General features: G+C 34.3%; 1 protein-coding gene across 7 annotated transcripts in view; it reads left to right on the forward strand.

Annotated features, from left to right (window-relative positions):
* Window positions 1-21,900, forward strand: part of UGGT2 (UDP-glucose glycoprotein glucosyltransferase 2) — a 245,734-nt gene that overhangs the window by 131,305 nt on the left and 92,529 nt on the right. For all 7 annotated transcript variants that reach the window (XR_011969897.1, XM_072622097.1, XM_072622098.1 and 4 more), the window contains 7 exons: window positions 6,968-7,132; window positions 7,526-7,649; window positions 7,744-7,842; window positions 12,621-12,715; window positions 16,634-16,840; window positions 18,033-18,164; window positions 19,570-19,697. Coding sequence is in view for 6 of the 7 variants with exons in the window: in XM_072622097.1 (XP_072478198.1) it covers window positions 6,968-7,132; window positions 7,526-7,649; window positions 7,744-7,842; window positions 12,621-12,715; window positions 16,634-16,840; window positions 18,033-18,164; window positions 19,570-19,697 (950 nt within the window). In the remaining variant the exon portion in view is untranslated. The remainder of the gene's footprint in view (window positions 1-6,967; window positions 7,133-7,525; window positions 7,650-7,743; window positions 7,843-12,620; window positions 12,716-16,633; window positions 16,841-18,032; window positions 18,165-19,569; window positions 19,698-21,900) is intronic.

The following is a 21,900-nucleotide window of genomic DNA, read 5'->3' on the forward strand; positions in this document are numbered from 1 at the left end:
AATATTTTTTTGGTCACAGTAACTCATGGAATTATCTACTAAGGCATACTAGGGCTCTGATCTGCATGGGTAGAGGCTTCAGCTAAAATTGCAGATCTTTTGAAGTATTAAAGTCATTTATGATTTCTCAAGGTAAAAGATAAATTTCATTATTATTTTTATTTTTTGCAAGTAATAACGAAATTTACAAATTGGAAATTTACAAAATTACAAATAATGAAAATGCAAATTATAGGATACTTACAGAAATTTATCTTAATTCAGTTATTTTTCTTTAGAGAATTTTTAGATTTACAATTGTTGCATAAATGCATCATATTTCTACCAACGTTACTTAATAGAAAGTTGATGTCAGTCTTTCTACACTAGAATATAGAAGACATTTTTGAAATAGATTATAATGGTTTGTTGGAATTAATTTATTTAAAGTTCTTAATTTATTTAAAGATATAGTTTCTCCTTTCTAGGTTAGAATGTTCTTGTGATCCTAAAATTAAATCCAAAAAAGAATGTGAGTCCAGTAACCAAAGCAGATTTGCCGAAAATTCTAATGTATGTAATGGGAGCATTTAAAACCTTGTTATTTTTAATTTTGGGGAGTAACTACATCCAAAATAAATTTTAAGTTGTCTTTCCAACATTCTGATAATTCTATATCCACAATTATGTAGCTTAAAACAGGGGTTGGAGACTATTGGCATTCATGCTAGCGGTTAGCACATAAAAGCACGTTTTTGTTTTTGTTTTTTCCATGGTACTGCCTCTGATAGAAGTCTCAGAATCACATTTACAGTCATCAGGAAGAACTCTGAGATTTTCTTTGTCCCTGACAGCCACAATCTTGAGTCATAAGTTATTATGTTGTTGAAACTGGGCACAGGTCCACAAAAGAGGTCAAACCTTGTCCAACTGGGGGCACTGGTACCTCGATGGCCTCCTGTTCAGCTCCCACTTTTGTACACATTGCCTGGTTCTCACAAATAATACCAACCAGGCTCCTGACAGGATTATACTGTGCTTACTCTGTCAATTTATGCACAAATAGTTCCTAATTTCTAGTGCAAATGAACCTTGCAAATATTTTTTCCTGGTCATTCTTATATTTACTCACCATAATGCTTTGATAGCATTGAGATTTAGTATATAAGTAAAAATATATTTTTAATTTGATTGGCTTTCTTAATTTTTTAAAAAACTTAGCTTTCACATGCTGGGGCTAACACTAATAAAGTTTTTTCAACATGTTACTAATCTTCTGTTTGCAGAGGTCAGAACACAGAGCTTCCTCACATCTGCGAGAGAATCAAATACCCGACATGCAGGGCCTTCCATAATTTGGTGTCAGAGTTCTGCATCCTTAACTTGCTTTACTTTTCTCCATGTGTATTACACTTCAAACAGATTGTACTGTTCTTTATTCCATAAATATGCCCTGGTTTTGGTTTTTTTTTTTGGAGGGGAGGGCTCCTTTTCGTTGCTGACATAGCGCTTCGTGCATAAATGTCTGTCTTCCACCTTGTTGCTGGCTGAATTCCTAATCACCTTTTAACAACCAAATGCCACCTCTTCCATAAAGCCTTGCACCCTGCTGGTCAGGAAATCTTCTCCACCCTTGCTCCTCACAGAGGACAATGTTTTGTATTTCTCTGATGCGCTTATCATGTATAATTATGTTCAGTAATTATCTGTGTTTACATATTTTTCCAGCTAGACTAAATGCCTTAAAGACAAATGACTCTAATCCAAAATTATTTTCTGCCCCAGTGCCTAGCAGAGTGCTCTATCAAGTAAAGCATTTATCAAGAGCTACTATGTGCTAGACACTGTGCCAACTGTTGGGAATTTTTTTTAAAAGGCACAAAAAGTCCTTCTTCTCAAGGACCTCATAATTTAATGGAGTAGATAACATATAATCATCTGTGTACAAATAGTATATACATATATGTACATATATGTGTATGTGTGTATGTATATATACATACCTGTGTATTAAGGATAATCTCAGAGAGAAGGACCTAGCATTAAAGGAAATCAGGAAAAGTTACTTGGAGAAGATGAGATTTTAGCTGAGTTGTAAGAAATCATGGAGCAGAGATGTGGAGGGAGAGATTTCCAGGCATAAGGGCAGCTAGTGAAAATATATGGTTGGAAGGTGGGACGTCTTGTGTGAGGAACATCAAAGCCTGGAAAAGTAGAAGGGAGGAAGATTAAAAAGAATTTTGAATTCCAAACAGTGAATTTATATCTGATCCTAGAGGTGATATGGAGCCACTGGACTTTATTGAACAGAGTATCACATGGTAAGACCTCTGCTACAGGAAGATCATTTTGACAACTGAGTGGAGGGTTGCCTAGAATGGAGAGAGACTTAAGGCAGGGAGAACAGAAGGATATTGCAATAGTTTGGAAATGAAGTGATGAGGATCTATGCCAGGCTGATAACAGTATCAGAAAAGAGAACAAATTTCTCATAATGAGAGATATTGCAAAGGTAAAATCTAAAGGACTTGGCAATAGAGTGTTAATGAGGGGAGTGAAAGTGAGTGAGTATAAAATAACACCTAGATTGTAAATCTGGGTGACTGGAAGGATGAAGGTACCCTCTCCAGTAATAGGGAAGTTAGGAGCAGGGCAAAGTTTGAGGAAGTGGGAAGAGATATGTTGAATTTAATAAATCTATTGGGCATCCAGTTTGAGATATGCAAAAGGTACTTGGAGCTGTGAGACGGGAGAGTTTAGAGTAGGGCACAGTAGTCAAACAGTCGTGGGGAGCTCCAGGAGTCCAGAGAGAGTGCAATGGAACGTCTGGCCCAGGCAAGGACCTTTCCCTTCCAGGGCCAGCAGGACAAGGAGTGCAGAGCTCTATGTGCAGGGGGCGCTATGTGTGTATTTGTTGGATGAATAAGCTATATGTCCCCTTTTCAATTCAACAAACATTTATGAAGTATCAGATGATACAAAGATGAAAAAGACATTCCTTGTCCTGGAGGAATTTACAGTTTGATGAGATGGATAAAGAATATATACAAATAAGTTTGATGAAATTAAATAAAACTGACAAACCAAATGTGCCTTTTCTTTTCAGAAGTCATAACTTCTTTAATCTTTTCTTTTCATCTCTTACTCTCTAGCCTCTGTTTTTAGGTTTGGGATCTTTTTAAAGTTATTTTATGAACTTCACTCTCATTTCCCAAAGTGCCCCCCATATACACATTCCTAAAAATGTTCTCTCTTATTTAAAAAGTGTGATTAAGCAAAAAAAAAAAAAAAAAAAAAGTGACCCTCTGAAAATGTGTCTTACTCTCTTACCTTCATGCTAAGAAATAGGAAAGGTACCTTACCTTCAGCTGTGTAAAGATATAGTTGGTTCCTGCACTGCTCAGAGTGTTTTAGTTTAACCAGTCAAAAATGTTTATTGCTTCTTGTACAGAATGTAAATTTCTTGAGGGAAGGAACTCTTTCACTTTGTATTTAGTACAGTGAATGATGCAGAGTAGGCATTAAGCATCCAAAAGTGAAAGAGTCCTTGTCCTCAAGGAGCTTATATTTTACCAAGGAGGAGGAGTGGCAGACACAATAAACAAGTGAGAGAATAAGAAAAGGCCTATCAAATGAAGCAGCACTTCAGCTATGCTGAGAAGAGAGCTAAGGGTTGCAAGAGGTAGAGATGAAGGAGTACATGCTAGGCATGGGACATTGCCTGTGCAAAGGCATGGAGGGAGGAAATAGAGTGTTATATGTGGAGAAAGCAGGAAGAGCAATTAGACTGTATGAGGGGAAGGAATATGTAATCTGCCCGAGAAGATAGACAGGAGCCAGACTTCATAGTTGTGTTTCAATGCCACATAAAGCGTTTTGTAACTTCTTAAGCAGGAGAGATGCATGGTCAGTCCAGTGACACTGGCTTCCTGGCTGTACTCCATCTCATAACTGAGCGTTTTCTTTGGCTGTCCCTCAGCCTGAAATCCTCTCCCTCCTCCTGCTCCCCCGGTTAGCGTCTTCTGAACTCCTTGGCTTTAAGTCTCAACTAAGATCAGGCCTTCTACAAGAAGCCTCTCTAAATACCTCTTAATTCCAGTGACTTCCCTTTTTAAATTTCCTCTTTATCATATATATAGAGCTCACTTTGTATTATATATTTGGTTGCATATTATCTCCCCCATTAAATTGTGAGCTCCTTGATGACAGAGACTGTCCTTTGCCCTTTTTTATATCCCCAGTGCGTAGCATAGTGCCAGACACAATAAATTTTTATTGAACTGATTAGAACTGAATTTGCAATTAATCATATTCTAAGTAGTTTCTGAGTAAATGATTCATTAAAAAGAATCATGCTACTTACCTCCAAATAATGGAAAATTTTGAATAATGTCATTAACTTTAATGAGCTAATGTTTGTAAAAGAAAAACAATTAGAGTCCCTTTAAGATAGATGTTAGCAAAAAAATTAACATCTTGAGATTTCAAGAATATGGCTGCTAGTTATCCTTCATGCTTGAAGAGGACCAAAATTACATCACTATGTTGGAATCAAGGTACAAAGTGTCCAATTGTGGCTGATCAAACCAATATAAACTCAAAAGGCTCTACCACAAATCAAGTGTAAATAATCTAAATGAGCACTTGGAGTGGAGATGGCACTAAATTTGCACATCTCACATATCTTTTAACCTACTGCACTCTGCTTTGCTCATAGAGTCTAGTGCCTTCTTTATCGTGGGCATATCATGCTGGGTAGACGGTCCGTGCCATTGTCTCCTATATCTCACAATCCATTCTAATTTCTTCAGAGAAACCTTGAGTGTGTCCTTGTATTACTTCTTCTGACCTCCAGGTGAGCACTTGCCTTGTGTGAGTGCTCTGTAAAATAGTCTTTTAGGCAAACATACATTGGACATTCAAACAATGTGGCCAACCCACTGGCGTTGTGCTCTTTGCAGTAGCGTTTTCATTCTTGACTCAAGAAGTTCAGCTCAAGAAAGCACCCTCAGGGTCCAGTACCTTATCTTGCCAGGTGATCTTCACAATCTTCCCAAGACAACTCAAATGGGAAATTTCCTGGCCTGGCACTGGTAAGATATCCAGGTTTCACAGATATGCAGAAATAAGATCAGCACAATGGCTCTGTAGACTTTCATTTTGGTAGGCATCTCTTCTCTCTCACACTTTCCTTACTGGCCTCCCAAACACTTATTAGTTGGCTCTAGCAAACATCATCTTTGTGCACATCTCTGGAAAGTATACTGCCAAGGTAAATAAACTTATCCAGAATATTCAGAAATTTCCTTTTGCTGTAACTGACAGTTCCACATATGAATGGTATGGTGTTGGCTGGTGGAGAACCTCTGTTTTCTTAGTGTTAATTGTCAGGCCAAAGTTAGCACAAGTGGCAAAGAAAATCAATCCATACTCTGTTGCACCTCAGCCCCAGAGGCTGCACTGAGTGCACAATCATCTGTGAACAAAAAGTTACACCCTAGTCATCCCTCCACTTTCATCTTGGCTTATAGGTTTTTTAAGTGAAATAATTTATCACCAGTTTAGTAACTGATCTTGATACCATTTTTGTCCTCACTAAAGGCATCTAACAACATTGCAAAAAAAAAAAAATCATATTAAAAAGCATGGGAACAAGCACACGGCCCTGTTTCACTCCATTAGTAACTGGGAAAGCACAAGAGCATTGTCCCTTACCCAGAGCTTGTGCCAGTATGCTGTCATGAAATTGACATATGATACTGATGAACTTCTCTAGTCAACAAATGTTGCCATGAGCTTCCACAAGCCCTCACAACCAGCAATATCAAAGACCTTGGTCAGATCGATGAACACTGTATGCAGACCTCTGTTCTGCTCCTAGCATTTCTCCTGGAGTTATTGGGCAGCAAACACCACATCAACAGTTCTTTGACCCTTTCTGAAGCCACACTGGCTCTCAGGTAGGTGACTGTCTTCCAGGTGAAGAATTAACCTATTAAGGAGGACTGGCAAGAATCTTGCTGGCAATGGCTATGAGAGAGACAGCCCCCCATAATTATCTCCATATAATCTAGAGTTCTAAAGAATGTAATTAGTTTTAATGAGCTAATATCTGTAAAGCAATTTAAGTCCCTTTAAGATAGATGCTAGCATATAAAATAACATAATAAGGTATCAGGACTTAGAGCTACGACTACGTGCCTTGCTGTGGCAAATATTAGTCACGAAATCCATTTAGCCTAACTCATAGGGAAATTGGAACCACACTTGCCCAGACAATTGTGCAAAAAATAAAACAGATTAGAGACAACATGACTAATAACAGGAAGACAGTGTAGGGTAAAAACCGTAATATTAAGAAAACAGACTAAAGAACCATCAAACTATAACTGTTTAAGGCCACTTGGTATAGGACAAATCCTCAGTCATCTAAATGAAATTAAATATTTATAATCTTTGAACCAGAAATGATTATTTTTTTTAGAAAATAGTTTTAGCATTTTGACTTAGGAAAAATGAAGTGAATAAAAATTGCCTATTAAACTAGACTATCATATATAGTTTAATGGACAAGCTATTGAGTTTGTCTATCAGTAGACACATCCAGGACAGGTAAAACAGGTAGACAATAACTTGAGTATTATAGAGAGAGCACCCATACTGATGAAGCCAAAATTTCTTGAATTTCTCTTGTTTCTATATAGTCTATCTGGAAAATTCACATTTAAAAAATACTTTTTTATGTGACTGTGCTATATTTGGAAACATCATTATGTAAGGCTTTTAAATGTTTGTAAATGTTTTTAGATTATCATTTTTTTCAAAAATACTGGAAAAATCAGGCCAAAATTATCAGATTTTAATAATCTTTATGACTCCTAAAAATGAACCAAACTATGTTAAGTTCTTAATGCTGTCTATTTCTTATTAGTAGCTATTTCTATGCAATTAACCATAATTTTTTTAATTTTCTTATAATCTTGAATAGGCAGGAGCAATCTTTTATAGAAAAACTGGACTAGGTCCTTTGCCTCAAGTATTGCTTAATGGTGAACCCTTTACCAGTAAAGAAATGAATTCCAAAGAATTAGATAAAATCGTTCTTCAGAAGATCATGAATACAGCTGGATTCTTGCAAAGGGCAGTTTTTATGGTATGTTTAGAATTTCTCAAGAAATATAAGATAAAAATGCATTGTTTATTATATTAATAATAATTTTAATGAAGTATTGCATAAATATTTAAAGCTAATTTAATGCTGATTTAAAAGTCAACATATTTTGTTAATTTAACTTTAAGATTTTGTGTGCTACATAGTCATAATATTTAAGATTGTCTTAATGAAATAGGAAGAACTCATTTTTATTGAAAATGATAAGGTCATACATGTGATGCACATTCATTAATTTTTATATGCAATATTAAGATGCTTATGCTAAAATAATGGTATAAATGATATTTATATGCACTATGATGTCTAGTTTTCAATTCTAGGAAATATTGGTATATTTAAAGTTATTTAAATAAGGAAAAAATTTTATTACAGGGCTTGTTAAATGATGAGATGGATGTGATAAATTTCCTCATGGATCGGGATAATATAGTACCTCGTATGAATCCTATAGTTTTGGGAAGCAAAAGACAATACCTTAATTTAATATCTACATCAGGTAAAATCATTTGTTGATTTCTTTGCTATTAGCACTTATTGCCTGTGCTATTATTATGTATTATTTTTGCTAATTTTAATATAATAATTTTCAGTGACTGTTGATATTGAAGATTTCTCTACTTTCTCCTTCTTGGATTCACAAGACAAGAGTGCCATAATGGCAGAAAACATGTATTATTTATCCAGAAAAGGTAATGTATTTGTGTTCAAAGTTATGATAATATAGCAGAAAATTATAATTTTCTAAATGGGATTTGGGTGGCACATTTATATCCTGAGTATTCTGACTGAAGAGTCTTGTTTGGCTTTATTGAAAGTTTTAAGTGTTAACTCAGGACAAAAAATGCTCTGGTACCTTTTTCTGTAAAGCAAGAATAACCTCTTTCTTCCCACCATAGCTTGATAATGAGTGTTAATGGAGCTTTTTATCAATAAGTGGCATCTTTTTCCATTTAAAATTTTTCTTTTAAGACTAATCTTATCCATTGAATTTGAGAGTAAGGATAACCAGTGGACAGCCTGGATGCTTAATTGGTATTCTTGAGCAATCAAGAGAATTGAAGGAAGACATCCCCTCCCCCAGACTTTAGGTTCCCTTTGTCCCTACTCAATAAATTTCTGAGAGGACAGAAAAGAGTCACACAAAAGAGACAGATGGTGATGGTTTTTATCTGCTTCACTGGTTACTGCACATCACTGAGATGACAGATCTCAAACCTAGCTCAAGGAAGGTAGCTTTCCCACTGTTTTCCTACTGTGCACTAGTCAGATCATGTTTGGAGTTTGGTGTTTAAGTTTCCTTGCTGTATTTTAAAAGGAATTTGATCAACCAGAGTCTGTTTAGAGAAGGGCAAATCAAGACAGTCATTCCAGAAACTATGACACTTGAAGAACATTTGAAAAAAAAAAAATGGCCAAACCTTGAAAAGGAAAACTAAGGCTGAGAACATGATAGCTGTCTTCAAATATCTTAAGGACTATCACGTAGAAGAAGAATTTAACTTCTTTATTACTTCAGAGCACAGAACTAGATCTGTTAGGTGGAAAATATAGGAAGAGAGATATCTCTTTATAGAAGAGATACTTTTGTCAATTCTTTCCTTCTTTGCACTACACTGAAGTCTTTTAGCCCTACTAGGGACCATAGTTATGTGATCTTGTCCTAACTCCCAAGATATATCTATATGGGTATGATAGCCATATAAAATTTCCCTAGATACCTGTCTTCCACTCTTCAGTGGTACCTTTGTATACGTAGCAAAGATTTTAGGTAAGGAAGGGAGATAGCTCTCCTTTTTTCTCCTCCATCTGTGTTAGTTAAATCTCACCTGGACAATTATAGCTAGACTAGTGTGGATGTGGAGGGAAATACTCAGGGTACCATTCATAATTTGTGTAGGGAGAGTATTCGATGTTGAGTGAATGGTAGTGGTGTGTACATATGTAGAGCAATAGGTAGGGTAACATGAAGGATCACTACACTATTAAGCATGTGGTGTTTCCTTTCTGTTTAGTTGTAAATGTGTAATATTCTCCTTTAGATAAATGAATTTTAACTTGAAGGGTAGAGAAAAGTTTCTTCTGAAAATGAAATGTAGATTGTTCCCTTGGTATAAAATGATGTAGTTGGTGAGTTCATTAAGATGGAAGACATCATGTCTAACAATTGTGTTAATATGATTCTTATTAAGGACCCCATTTTCACAGTAAGCCATGGAATATTTTAGTGATTAAGTACATCACTACCAAGAGAGTATTTTAATGATGTGAGGATACTGGTGATAAAAGTCCTTTTAATAATGGGCCACAAATTTGGGTATAAGGAAAGGAATGAAAGAGGCTTTTGGAATTCTTGGAAATATGTTTAAAAAGTTATTTAAATGACCATACCCTTTGACCAACAGATTGCCCTACTAGCTAGCCAAGGAAGTCAAATACAGAAAGACCCCACAAACGCTAAAATATTTATATCAGTACTTTTCGTAGTAATAAATAAAGTAGATACTTGTCAGTTGGTGACTGGTCAAACTCAATGTGGTACATAAATATAATGAAATATTACTATACCTTAAAATGAGAAATATAAAAAATTTATAGAAACTTAGGAAGATTTATATGAGTTGATGAACAGTTTAAGCAAGCAGAACCAGGAAAACAATTTAGACAGTACTATGTCTATATAAATAAATAAGAGCAAAACATTGTAGAACTAAACTCTGTGTAATTATAGTGACAAAGCTTGAGTTCTGAAGAGATAAGAAAATGCACCTTTCTCCCTTGGTGGGAAAGGTGAAGGACTGTAGTTGTGAAATATTGCACATAGTGACAGATTGTAGTGATGTTTTGATTATTGCTGAACTGTTTTTGTTTCTCTTTATTTCAAGTTACTCCTCTCTAGTTAGGGGAGGAGGAAGATAGATGGATGGATAGAGAAATAGATAGATAGACAGACAGACAGACAGACAGACAGATAGATAGATAGATGAAAATGAAAATGATATAAAAACAAAAGGTATCAATGTTTTTAAAAATAAAACTGTACAATGAAGAAATTAAATCCAAAAAATATGGGAGTGAAGAATATTGCGGAAAGCATTTGAGGGAAGCACTCTTGTCATGGGAAGCTACTGCAGACCATCTTGACAGAAATGAAATAGATGATATATTTAGGAAATGGGTCACTAACCTGGTACAAAAGCATGACATTAAGGTAGTGAGAGACTTCGGGTATCGAGACATTTATTATTATTCTCTTTCTGCCAGAAAGAGAGCGAGAGCAGCTAATTATTTCTTAACTTGTCATGACAATAATTTTTTCTCTCAAAAGGCAGAAAAACCAACAAGGTAAAGTTCTTTACTGGATCTGGTTCTTATCAATCAATGATAAACTGGTATCTGGGGTGAAAACCATGGGAATCTTGTAGAGAAGAACTTATTTAATCTTACAGTTTGTGTCAGAGAAGTGAAGGAAAGCTGGACATATAATCTGACACACATCCTAGATTTGGGAAAAGCAGTTTTAAAATGCATCCATAGAAAGGACAGCTAGTATCTAGTGGCCTAATATTTTACTAGAGAAGTTAGCCCAGGATGGATGGCAAGTTCTGAGGACCCACTCAAAAAAACAAATCCATCAAGCAGGGGAAAGGAGAGTTAATTTTCTGAAAGATTGGTGTGGATACATAGGAAACTCATCAATGAATGAAAAGTATTCATTAACTAACTCAGATTTCAGAGTTACTTTCAGAATATACTAACAAAGGCAATTGTGTTTGTCCTTCGTTCTCAAAGAGGACCATGACATCAAGATGATGACATGACTTGCAGTTGACTTTGATTTGAGTGAGAGAGGGCTGTGCCTTAAAGTCATCAACCTCACTTACTTCTCCTGAGCCATCTGAATTCAGTGGCCTGATATTCCAACAAAGGCAATAAGTGGAGGATGAATATAAAAACATAGCACATATAAGGAGTTCATTCAAAGGAATTCAAGGTCAGAAGAGAAGACATTCTTAAGAAGTCAGGACAAAAAAATTCAGAATGATTTGATGCTAGTGAGAGAAGGTCAAGGACAACAAATAGGGAGGATTTTAGCTATATTGTTAACAAAAGGGGAAGATCAAAGAAGTACAGGAACTGCTACTAATTTATTCTTTAAGTCTCTGGGTATACAATTAGCCTTCTCATGCCAGATTCCTCCTGTAATCAAAAATCCTGTAATAATGATGTCCCTGTTGCTATACAAATCAATTTTGGAACAAGACTAAGATGATCCAACTGGTATTGGTGGCTGTTATCTACTTATAAAGAGCAACTAAAATCACTATGCTGCCTATATAAGACCCCTTTTAGCTCCAAATCTTTGGCTTCTATCCCCCCCAAAATGTTCTTTAATAAAGATTAACCACAATTTACAACTTATATGAATGTAATGGTTATGTAGCAACCCAGGAGAGGCTATTTATTTGGGGGATATAGTGATGGGATCAGAGCAATGCAGTATTCCTTCAGAAGGTATTTGCCTAGGTCACAATGAATTGTGCCAAGAATTGAATCTGTCTGAAAACCAGAGGTTTTTTCCATCTTTCATTTACTTAAACTCTGTGAAAGGAGGTTATACTGAATTAATACTGGACATGTTCTAAAGTTTATTTAAAGTAAATTAATCATTGTCTGGCATTAATAAGCTTATGGAATCTCAAGACATAAAAATCAGAAATTGAATTATAAATTCAGGAAATTATCAGAAAAGATTCAATTAACACAGTTTAGTCTATGGTGATTAGTCACAGGTCCCACAACAGAACTTAGAAAACAAGTGTGCAATTGGGAAAATTGTTGTTCTTCCCTATTCAGCATTAAAAGTTGTGTTCATTTCTTTGATACTAACTTCCACTTGCTGTGTTTCTTTCAGAAAGATGTTACACCAGTTATGGCAAAAATTTTGTTGAGCCCTACCTACATCCTAGTTTCAAGGCAGGATCAATCTATTGCACAATATATTCAAAGATAAAACATTATTTAAAAGCTAACTAAATATTGTTGCACTACATATGATATTGAGAAGTTTTGGTTGTTGTGCTGTGCATGCAGGAGATATCTGGACTTTGGCTAAGAATACTGGTGGAAGGCAATTTAGTTTGGCAGATGCTAGAATCATGTCATAAGCCCAATGTGAAAATTTTCTGCATTGCTAAAAGCATATCACTGATATATCCTGAGAATTTGAATCTTTTTTTGATATCTGGGTTTATTTCATCATAAATCTTGTGAAATGGATAATTGTTACAGAAATTATAAAGCATACATTAAAATTTTTTAAAGCAAAAATAACTTGTTTTAGATCTGAGTTTCTTTAAAAATTTTAGCAAATATAGAACCATTTTTTCAAATTATATTATCTGGAAAATATCACCTACTTTAAACTTTACTTTAAAAGTACTTTTATTACATTATTTATAATTTTCAGATAAAGATGTAATTTCTGCAGTCACCATTTGGGTTATTGCTGATTTCGACAAGCCATCTGGGAGAAAACTACTTTTAAATGCTTTGAAGCACATGGTGAGTTTCTAGATATTCACAGTGTAAAACTTTTAGTTTGTTTCAACTAACACAAAACATGTATGCTTTGTTATACTTTATTTTTTAACATACTTTATTTAGTATGTAAATTTTATTAGAGCATAGTTCTAAAAAGACTAAAGTAATAAAAGCACTATGGCTTCATCCAAAACAGTTCATGTCAAACTAAGCCCATTTCTTTTTTTAACATGAGAACCACAATGGTAGGTTGAAAGAATGTTACAAACATAATATACCTAGATTTCAGCAAAACATTGATAAAAAATAATTCATTTTCAATCTGTGAAAAAGAGGGTGTGATACAGGCTATATTAAGATAGATTTAGGTAGTATACCTAGGTGGATTTGGAATTGGTGGACAAAACTCAAAGTATCATTATCAATTAGAAGGGATGCTTCTGTTAACTTGAGGTATGTTCAGGGTTGTTTATTTGGTTTTTTTTTACCCATGGCAGGCTTGTCATATTTGCAGATGTTCTAAATTCAGAGGAATAAGTGACATATTAGATGACAGACAGAGACACGAGTCAAAAAGATTGTGACAGGCTAGAAGGATAGGCCAAACCTAATAAGATTTAATTAAATAGGAATGAAGGCAAAGTTCTACCCTTGTGTTTAAAAAAAAAAAAGCTTTGAATGTGTAGGATTTGAAGAAGTACACAGAATACTATTATTAGAGTACTAAATTTTAGAAAGGACATTCACAACCTGGAGCCCATCCAGAAGAGGGTGATTAGAACTGTGAAAGGAATATAGATATGAATATATGTCAAGAAATTGAAGGGACTGAGAAGTTTAGCCTAGAAAAGACTGAAGGTATATGATCGTTATTGAAAAATTATAACACATGAGTAATATAATAATGTGTTTTGCATAACTGCACATTATAGTATATATAAAAGTGTTACCCTTCTCAAGAATGGAGGAGGAGAGCAAGGGAGGCAGAGAATTTGAAACTCAAAATGTTTTTAAATGAATATTAAAAATTGTTTTTTTATCTAATTGGGAAATAAAATATTGAATTAAAAAAATAAATACTTGTTGACTGAAAAAATCAGTAGTCTATTATAGTCCTGAAATATAAAAAATCAAAATATTTCTCCATGAATTTTTGTTTATACTGACAGACAAGAATTAATGTATTATTTTCAAAATATAAATAAATATGCTCCTGTTATTTAGGTATTATATTTAGTGTCAGACCATCTCAGAGAACATGCAGACAATTCTTAATGGTCTGCAAGCCTATGCTTTAAAAAAAATGTAAGGGTCAGGTAAATGTAAAATCTACTACAAAAACTAAATTTCTGTTCAGACTTCACTGGAAACTCATGATAATTTGCCCTCTGAGAAATTAGTCATATGTTCTTCCTGTGGTATGACAAAAACATTTATAATAGACTAATGATCTTTTGAAAGGCTCTCCCTCATAATAGCCAAGAGAAGTACGAATGTTCTTTATTCACTTTTTTCTGGATGTCCGTAGGCTGTTATTTTTATGCCAAAAGTTTTGCAGTACCCCAGAGCCTAATAATTAAGTACACTTAAATTGCATAATACCATAACAGTTGAAAGCATGTTTGAAGATTGAAAATAGATATGGATTTCAGAAATATGTAAAGTAGTAGAAAAGTAGTATAAGAATTATGTAAAAAGCTTTAATAAATTCAGTAGGAACACAGTTATATTCCAGTATTTGGAACCCATTGACCATAGGAAATAAAGAAATTCCTATTGCCAAATCTTAAACTTGACTTGAAAGTAGCTAGAGTGAATGGGATTAGTTCTACATTTTATATCATTTATTTTAATAAATTTCAAGGACATCAATCTTCCAAATTTAAAAATGTAGAAAGTTGAAAATGGAATGTCATAGTTATCAAAATTAGGAAAAGAAAGTTCTCATCAATTCAACAAATAAGATAATTTATAGTAGACATAATAAATGGATTTGATTATAGAAAAAAATTTAGGTTTTGCAAAACAAAAAGTAATTCATCTAGAATTTTTAAAACATGCAAATTGTGGAAGAAGCTTTCCTGTAAATTCCTTACAGATATCTGTCATTCAAAATCTCTAGATTTAAAAAAAAAAAAAGATCATAGATATAAAGCTTAAAGAATCCATAAAGCTCCTCTAATCCTACTCATTCATTTTATAGATTAATGAACTGAGAAGCAGAAAGTTTAGGTGATTTTCCCAAGGTCATAAATGTTGTAAATGACAGAGCTGGTATTTGAACTAAGATCCTATAACTTTAAGTTCAGCACCCACTATTTTCCATTCCTGTATGGATGAGAAGTCAAAGGTATTATCAATAACCACCTGAAAAAACTTTCAAACTTTTAATATTTGTATAAATGCAAATTAAAACAAACCAGAGACACCATTTTTTATCCTGTATATTTTGATAGGTAGGTAACTGATAAAATTAGAAACTGATAACAAGTGTGCATTTACTGTACAGCAGATAGATCTGATTGAAGTCTTTTTGAAAAGAGATGCAAAAATATTTTTTGTTTTCTTTGTTTCCTGAGTTGCCATAGCCCAAGAATTCATCACCAAGGTATCTGAGGCAGGAAAAGATACCAAGTGTCAAAAAGTAAAAATAAAAACTCCTGAGATCTTGGGATTCAATAAGGTTTCAGTGAGGATGTTTCCATTCCAGGTACAAGAAACAACAGCCTATGCAAATCAAGGAGCACTGTAATACACAGGGAACAACTAACAGGCCTGTTTATCTAAAGTAGAGAGTCCAACTGGAATAGAGAAAGGGAAGGGAAGAGGTAATCAGTTGTGGAAGAATTCAAATTCCAAGCTTAGGATTTTCTTTTTTATCCTTGAGGCAATAGGGAACCAATGAAGATTTTTGAGCATGGAAAATGACTGGATGGACAATAAATTGGTTTAAAAAGTCAATTAGAAAAAGGAATAGGTTACCTTTGAAAAACTGTATTTTGGGATTGTCTTTAAGATCTGTAGCTTATGAATATAAATTCAGCAACTACGTGGAGGACAGATTGGAGAGAGAAGAGACTGGAAGCAATTAGACCAATTTGGTTGGCTGTTGCAATAGTTGATGTGAAAGGTAATATCATTCAAAACAAAGATAGAAACTGTGTGAGTAGAGAGAGAGGGAGCCAGAGCCAAGAGATGTTGTAGAGGTAGGTTATTAACAGTACTTAACTTATTAATTATGAGAAAGAAGAAGGAATCAATGCCTCTAAGATTGTGAACCAGGGTGGCTTAAGAGGATCATGGTGTCATTAGAATATAAGAAATAACAATTATGAAGAATACATAGAAATATAGGAATAGATATATGAAGTTATGTAGAATGAAGAAGTCAGAACCACTATATGCACACTTCCTCTAACCACGGAATGTCATTAATGAAAAAATACAAACAAAACAGAGAAGACATAGAAGTAAACAAAATGTCTGTTAATTATTTGGTGCAAGTTAATATGTACTTTTAAAACATTATAAATAATGAAGCTTATGAACTTATATATGATCATTTTCATTATGCTTTTGTATTTGAATGTTTTTGTTGAAAATTACAAAATTAAGAATTTTTTCAAATAGCTAAGGAAATCATGTTCCCTGTGATAAATAACAATCAGTTTCTTCTTGCATGTTCTCATTGTTAAAATGTTTCCTTTTCTCCTCCAAAATTACCTTTAATCAGTACATTATAATGAAGTAGATGTGTCTCTATAACTGAATATCAGTCACATTTTCCTCTAACAAAATAGTTATTTAGTTTTTGATTGAAATTATAACATTTATAAATAAAAGCCAAAAAAATGTATTGTTGAAGATCTAGCTAGCAAATAGGTTAAAGAGAAGATTTATATTTATAAAATTTTATGTAATTTTTTTGTTGTTTAACAGAAAACAAGCATTCACACACGGTTGGGAGTTATTTATAATCCTACATCAAAAATAAATGAAGCAAACACAGTTATTTCTAGAGGAATTTTGGCAGCTTTTCTTACACAGGAAAACAGCTATTTAAGAAGCTTTCTTAATAAACTGGCAAAAGAAGAAACTGCTAAAGCCTTGCACAGTGGAGTAAAAATAAAAACATTACTTCTTCCGGTCAGTAACTATTTGCATGAAATAAACATAAATGCCTGATAATCATTTTAAATATGTAAGTTACTGAACTTTTACCGTATTATTTTATTAGGAAGTATTAACAAATAAGCATGATCAATTAAAAATGCCATATATAGCCTAATCAAGTAAAAGCTAAATTGCTATTATACATGTACATTTGATTAAAATTCTTCCAGGGGTGAGACCCCTGGTGTCTAATCTATTGTCTCTTTACATATTTGGTAAAATTGATAGTGTCCTAATTGAAATAGAAACTAAAGGGAAAATTTTGGAGGCAGAGGGCAGGAATTGCCTGTATATAGAACATCTTCAATCATTTAATTACAGTGGATCTAGGGAATAAAGAATAGTTACTTCTGTCTGTCCCTGTGGTACAGGAGCCGGAAGTCCCTTCATAGAACTTCCCAAATGTCACACACTGATAGAATTAAAACATCTGGTTCTTAGAACCTATTATGGGAATATGCTTGAATCATGGCTGCATTTGGATAGAAGATTATAGCACCTTTAGGAATGTATTTAATAATGTTATGTCCTTATGTCCTTCCTGTGCCAATTGTAATATTTGGTGAAGTAATTGGAATGATCTGCTAGTCTTGAAATATAGAGCACACCTCCTAGATTAAGGAATACACAACTATGTTCTAAGGGATTGGAAAGACACTGAGACTGGGTAAAGCATTATTCACTTTATCTGAGGAGTGTCTGTAGTGTTAACTTCAAAGCCACATAGCTAATAAGTGTAAAAGCTGTGCCTTCCTACTCTAAGCTCAGCATTCTTTTACCTAAGAACATTATCATGAAATGTATCTATTATCTTAAAATTCAAATAACTGAATCTACGAAATAAATCTACTTTTGAAACTGATGTGATAGAAGAGCATTTCTAATTTGAACACAATATTTGAATGATTAAAAAGTACAAACTTTACACTGAAAACATCAATACTTATAGAAGTTCTTTAGTTTAAAAGTTATTAAGACCTTTCATAATGATAGGTTTGTGGGTTTTAATTTTTAAAAGTCAGTAATTAATTTTACCATTTCTTCAGATAGTAAATGAAGATTTATGTGGGGAAACAGTGGTACCTAAATTTTTTAGGGAAAATTTTGTTCCTTGATTTTTGGAATGACCCCTTATTAGTTTCATTAATCTTGGCTTCTGCTTAAGGGAATGGCTGAGAATGCTTTTGTAAAAAAGTATAATACCCTTGGAATGAATGTTTTCCAAACCCACAAGTTGTTCTGTCAAGAAGTCCTCAAACTGCCTCCTGGGGAAAGAACTGTTATCAGCAATGGGCGGGTAAGTAGTTACAAAGTGAAGCTATGCACTTTTGGTTGGTATTGTAAATTCTAGAACTAGTTAATTGGATTGAATCATTTTTCTGCCTACATCCTTACATACAATTTGCTATGTGTTAAATAATGAGCAACACTTTTGTATGGATTTTTGGGTGTGAAGTATTATAAATTAAGCAATGAAACTGGTAGTGCCAGCTTTCTTTAAGAAAATACTTCTCAAAGGGTATCAGAATCTAAAGAAAGATTAATTTGCTTTTCCTTCTCTATGGAGAATAGGCACTGTTTATGAACTTTGTATGATGAGAGATAGATCATTTTGATTAATTTTATTAAAATTGTCAAGAAACCCAATCAAATTAAGTTATCCTGAGAATATTTAGAAATAAAAGCAAGAAGGCAGGCAACAAACAAAAGAAAAGATCTATAAAGATTTTAATAGCAAACTCTTTTCTTACCTGCAAGGATAGTGGAGCCATCACATTTGTATTCAAACATTAGTAATTCTAGGTGGAGTGGAAATTGAAGAAAATAAGGGAAAAACAACTAGCCCCAAGGTCTTACCACCATATCCCCTATCCAAATCCAGCCTGCTACAGCTAAGAAGCTTGGGTAGGATAGAGTTGAGAGCAATTCCAAGTAGCAGCTGGTACAATACTTCAGCCAGGGACATCCTGTCCCTTGAAAATTAGGTAGTTAGCATATTACAGCTTTTTTACTCTTACTGTTTTAAAACACCACTAAGTTTTATAAAAACTCTAGTAATTGTTTAATAATTTCCCAGCGACAAGATTGCCATTCTGATATTAAGTTGAGTTCATTTAAAATGATGGTAACACTAATCTAAGGAGCTTCTTTATTCCCACAGTTCATATAGTAACATTTAAATTAAGATTGATTAATATTCCTAAAGCAATTTCTGGAGTTGAGGTTGTCCTATGAGTCTTTATTCGGTAGTTTCTTTCCTATCTTGCCCATCTCTATGTTAATGTAATAAGAGTTTTTTCATGGATGAAGAAGAAAAAATAAATTTGAAAGATTTTTAAAATGTAGATAGCATTTTTATGTTGTTTCTATTTTAAACTGAAAGACCTTTGGGTATGCAATTTAAAATGTTAACATTTATGATTTAAAATAAGACTACTCAATTTGGAGTAATACTCTTAAGTATTCATTTAGTCCCATCCTTCATGGTTTTTGAAAATAATGTTTGAGATGCTTAATACCAAAGAAAGTATTTCTTCTTTACATTGGAATTGGTATTTGGTAGAATTAATAGTCATAGTCAAAGCTGTTTCTACAGCCAAAATTTAACATAGTGCAAAAATTCCTTGATGCTAAAATGAAGAATGTTTTTTGAAAATGTATTGTTGAACAGGAATGCTAAAAAAAAATTATTTTTCTTCAAGATCCTAGGACCTCTGGGTGAAAATTATTTACATGCAGAAGATTTTCAGTTATTGGAAAAAATAACGTTAATTAACTCAGCAAAGAAGATTAAAGCCATTATTAAGGATATAGAAATCAACCCCAAACGGTAAACCTTACTATGATTTTAGACCAAAGTCATGTTAATTTTGATCCTCTATAACCTAGTGCCTTCTGTGTGAAGATATAACTTTTTATTGCATACTAGATTGTTATTTCTACTAATCCTGTCACTCAGAAAAAGTTATCAAATCACTACTTCAGTTTTCCCATTTAAGTTTCTTCATCTGATCCCCATCTAGAATTAAATTTTGCCTTCTTACCCATTACACTATGATCTGCTGAATACCATGAAAGAAAATGATGGGAAAAGAACATTTTTCCTATATTAACAGACTCTTTAAGATTTGAAAAGGATCTCATTGGTCATCTAGTCCAACCTGTGACTGGCCTGACCAAGCATTTCTTCTACAGCAATGTGGAAAAGATAAATTTTGTGGAAATGTGGAAAAGGTAATTTTTTAAAAAGCATAATGAAAGGTCAATCCAGGGCCATGAGTAGGAGAGATCTGATTTTACTATGATTGAGTACCAGGCAACACCTGAACCCATTAGCTTTTGTCCTGTATCTCTTCTCCATCTCATGGGCAAACTCCTTGAGAAAACTTCTCTTCATTCACACTCACCCCACATACAGTCTGTGGCCAAGTCCTTGTCATTTCCCTTTTCATAATATCTTTAGTATGTGTCCTTTTCTCTCTTCTCAAATATCCACCACCCTGGTGCAGGCCCAAGCCCCTTATACCTAGACGAAGTCTTCTGATTAATCTCCCTGCCTCCTCATCTCTCCTCGTTCTAATCCATCAGCACCTTAGCTGCCATGATGTTCTTCCTAAAGCAGAAGGTTTAGTATGTCCTAATGCCCACACACATTGAATGCTAATGGAACCACATTACCCCCAGGTTCAAATCTATAACCCTCAGTTTGGCTTTTAAAGCCATTTATGACTTAACTGCTTCTTTTCCAACCTTCTCCATTTTACACCTGTCTTTATACTCCACGACCCAGTGACAGTGGCCTTCTTTCTGTTCCTTGCACACAACCCTCCATCTCTTAACCTGATGCCTTTTCACTGACTGTCCCCCATGCCTAGAATGCCCTTCTTCCTCGCCTCTTCCTCTTGTCTTTCCTATAGTCCTTCAAGATGCCTTTTCAATCTCACCTTCTGCAAGAAGTTGTTTTTTTACTGTTTTCTTTGCCCTCATCTTCTAGACCTAATCCCTGCTTGCTAGTTCCTTCTCTATGGGATTAGCTCTTACATACAGAGTTGTATATATCTTGTGAGCTCCTTGAGATAAGAGACCATGTTCTGCCTTCTTCGTGTATCCTCCCCACTTAGCGTTGTGCCTAGCACACAGTAAGAACTTCAGTGATTTTTTTTGCTAACTGACTAGAGAGCAGAGCCCAGTAAGAAGCTGGGTAGGTATAGGAACTGAAATAAGAAAGGCATTGCTTCCCCCCACCCTTTCTTAAGGGAGGGACTGAGAGAAAGAGGAAGGATCATAATAAATATGAATAACCCAACAACACAGATTAGGGAAAGGAGTTCTAGATTTCCCAGAATTCATTGTTTCCTTTAGCTGCTAAACATGTATTTATTGAGTGCCAGCTGTATACACATGCCATGTTAGGTTCTGTGACAAAGAGAACAATGTCTAAGATATAGTCTTTATCTTGAAGGAACCCCACAACCCAAGAAGGATATGACTGTACCAGCAGAGACATGACATGTCAAAGGCTGTACTAGGACAGGAACTAGTAAGAAATGGAGAGAACATGGTGAATCCTAGAGATACTGAGGACATGTTAGGTAGAGAGAAGGAGAAATAGAAAGTTTATGAGTTCTGTGAGATGAGGCATCTTAGAATAGTTTACAGAATGTTAGACTGAAGAGTCAGGAATTCCTGGTTCGACTTCCTCTTCTGTTGCTTAGTGGCTCCATTACTAGTCAAGTAGTAAATTCTGTGAGCCTCATTTTAAAATGGGGATGATCCTTCCCCCAGTTGTGAGATTCAAATGAGAAAATATGTGCAAAACATTTTGCAAACTTTAAAACCCTATATATAAATGATGATCATGATGATGATGACAATGAGGTTGGTATTTTACTCCCTCATTTGATCTCTAAGAGGAAAAGAGAGAGCAAGATGGGAGACACATGCCCATTTCTCTCAACTTCTGCCTTCCTAGTATTCTTCCTCCCCATCCCCTGCCTTGTAAGCAGCAATGTAGGTAAGTTAGAGTAGAGTGA

The sequence above is a fragment of the Notamacropus eugenii genome, chromosome 6 (assembly GCF_028372415.1).
Source record: "Notamacropus eugenii isolate mMacEug1 chromosome 6, mMacEug1.pri_v2, whole genome shotgun sequence".
Classification (NCBI taxonomy): Eukaryota; Metazoa; Chordata; class Mammalia; order Diprotodontia; family Macropodidae; genus Notamacropus; species Notamacropus eugenii.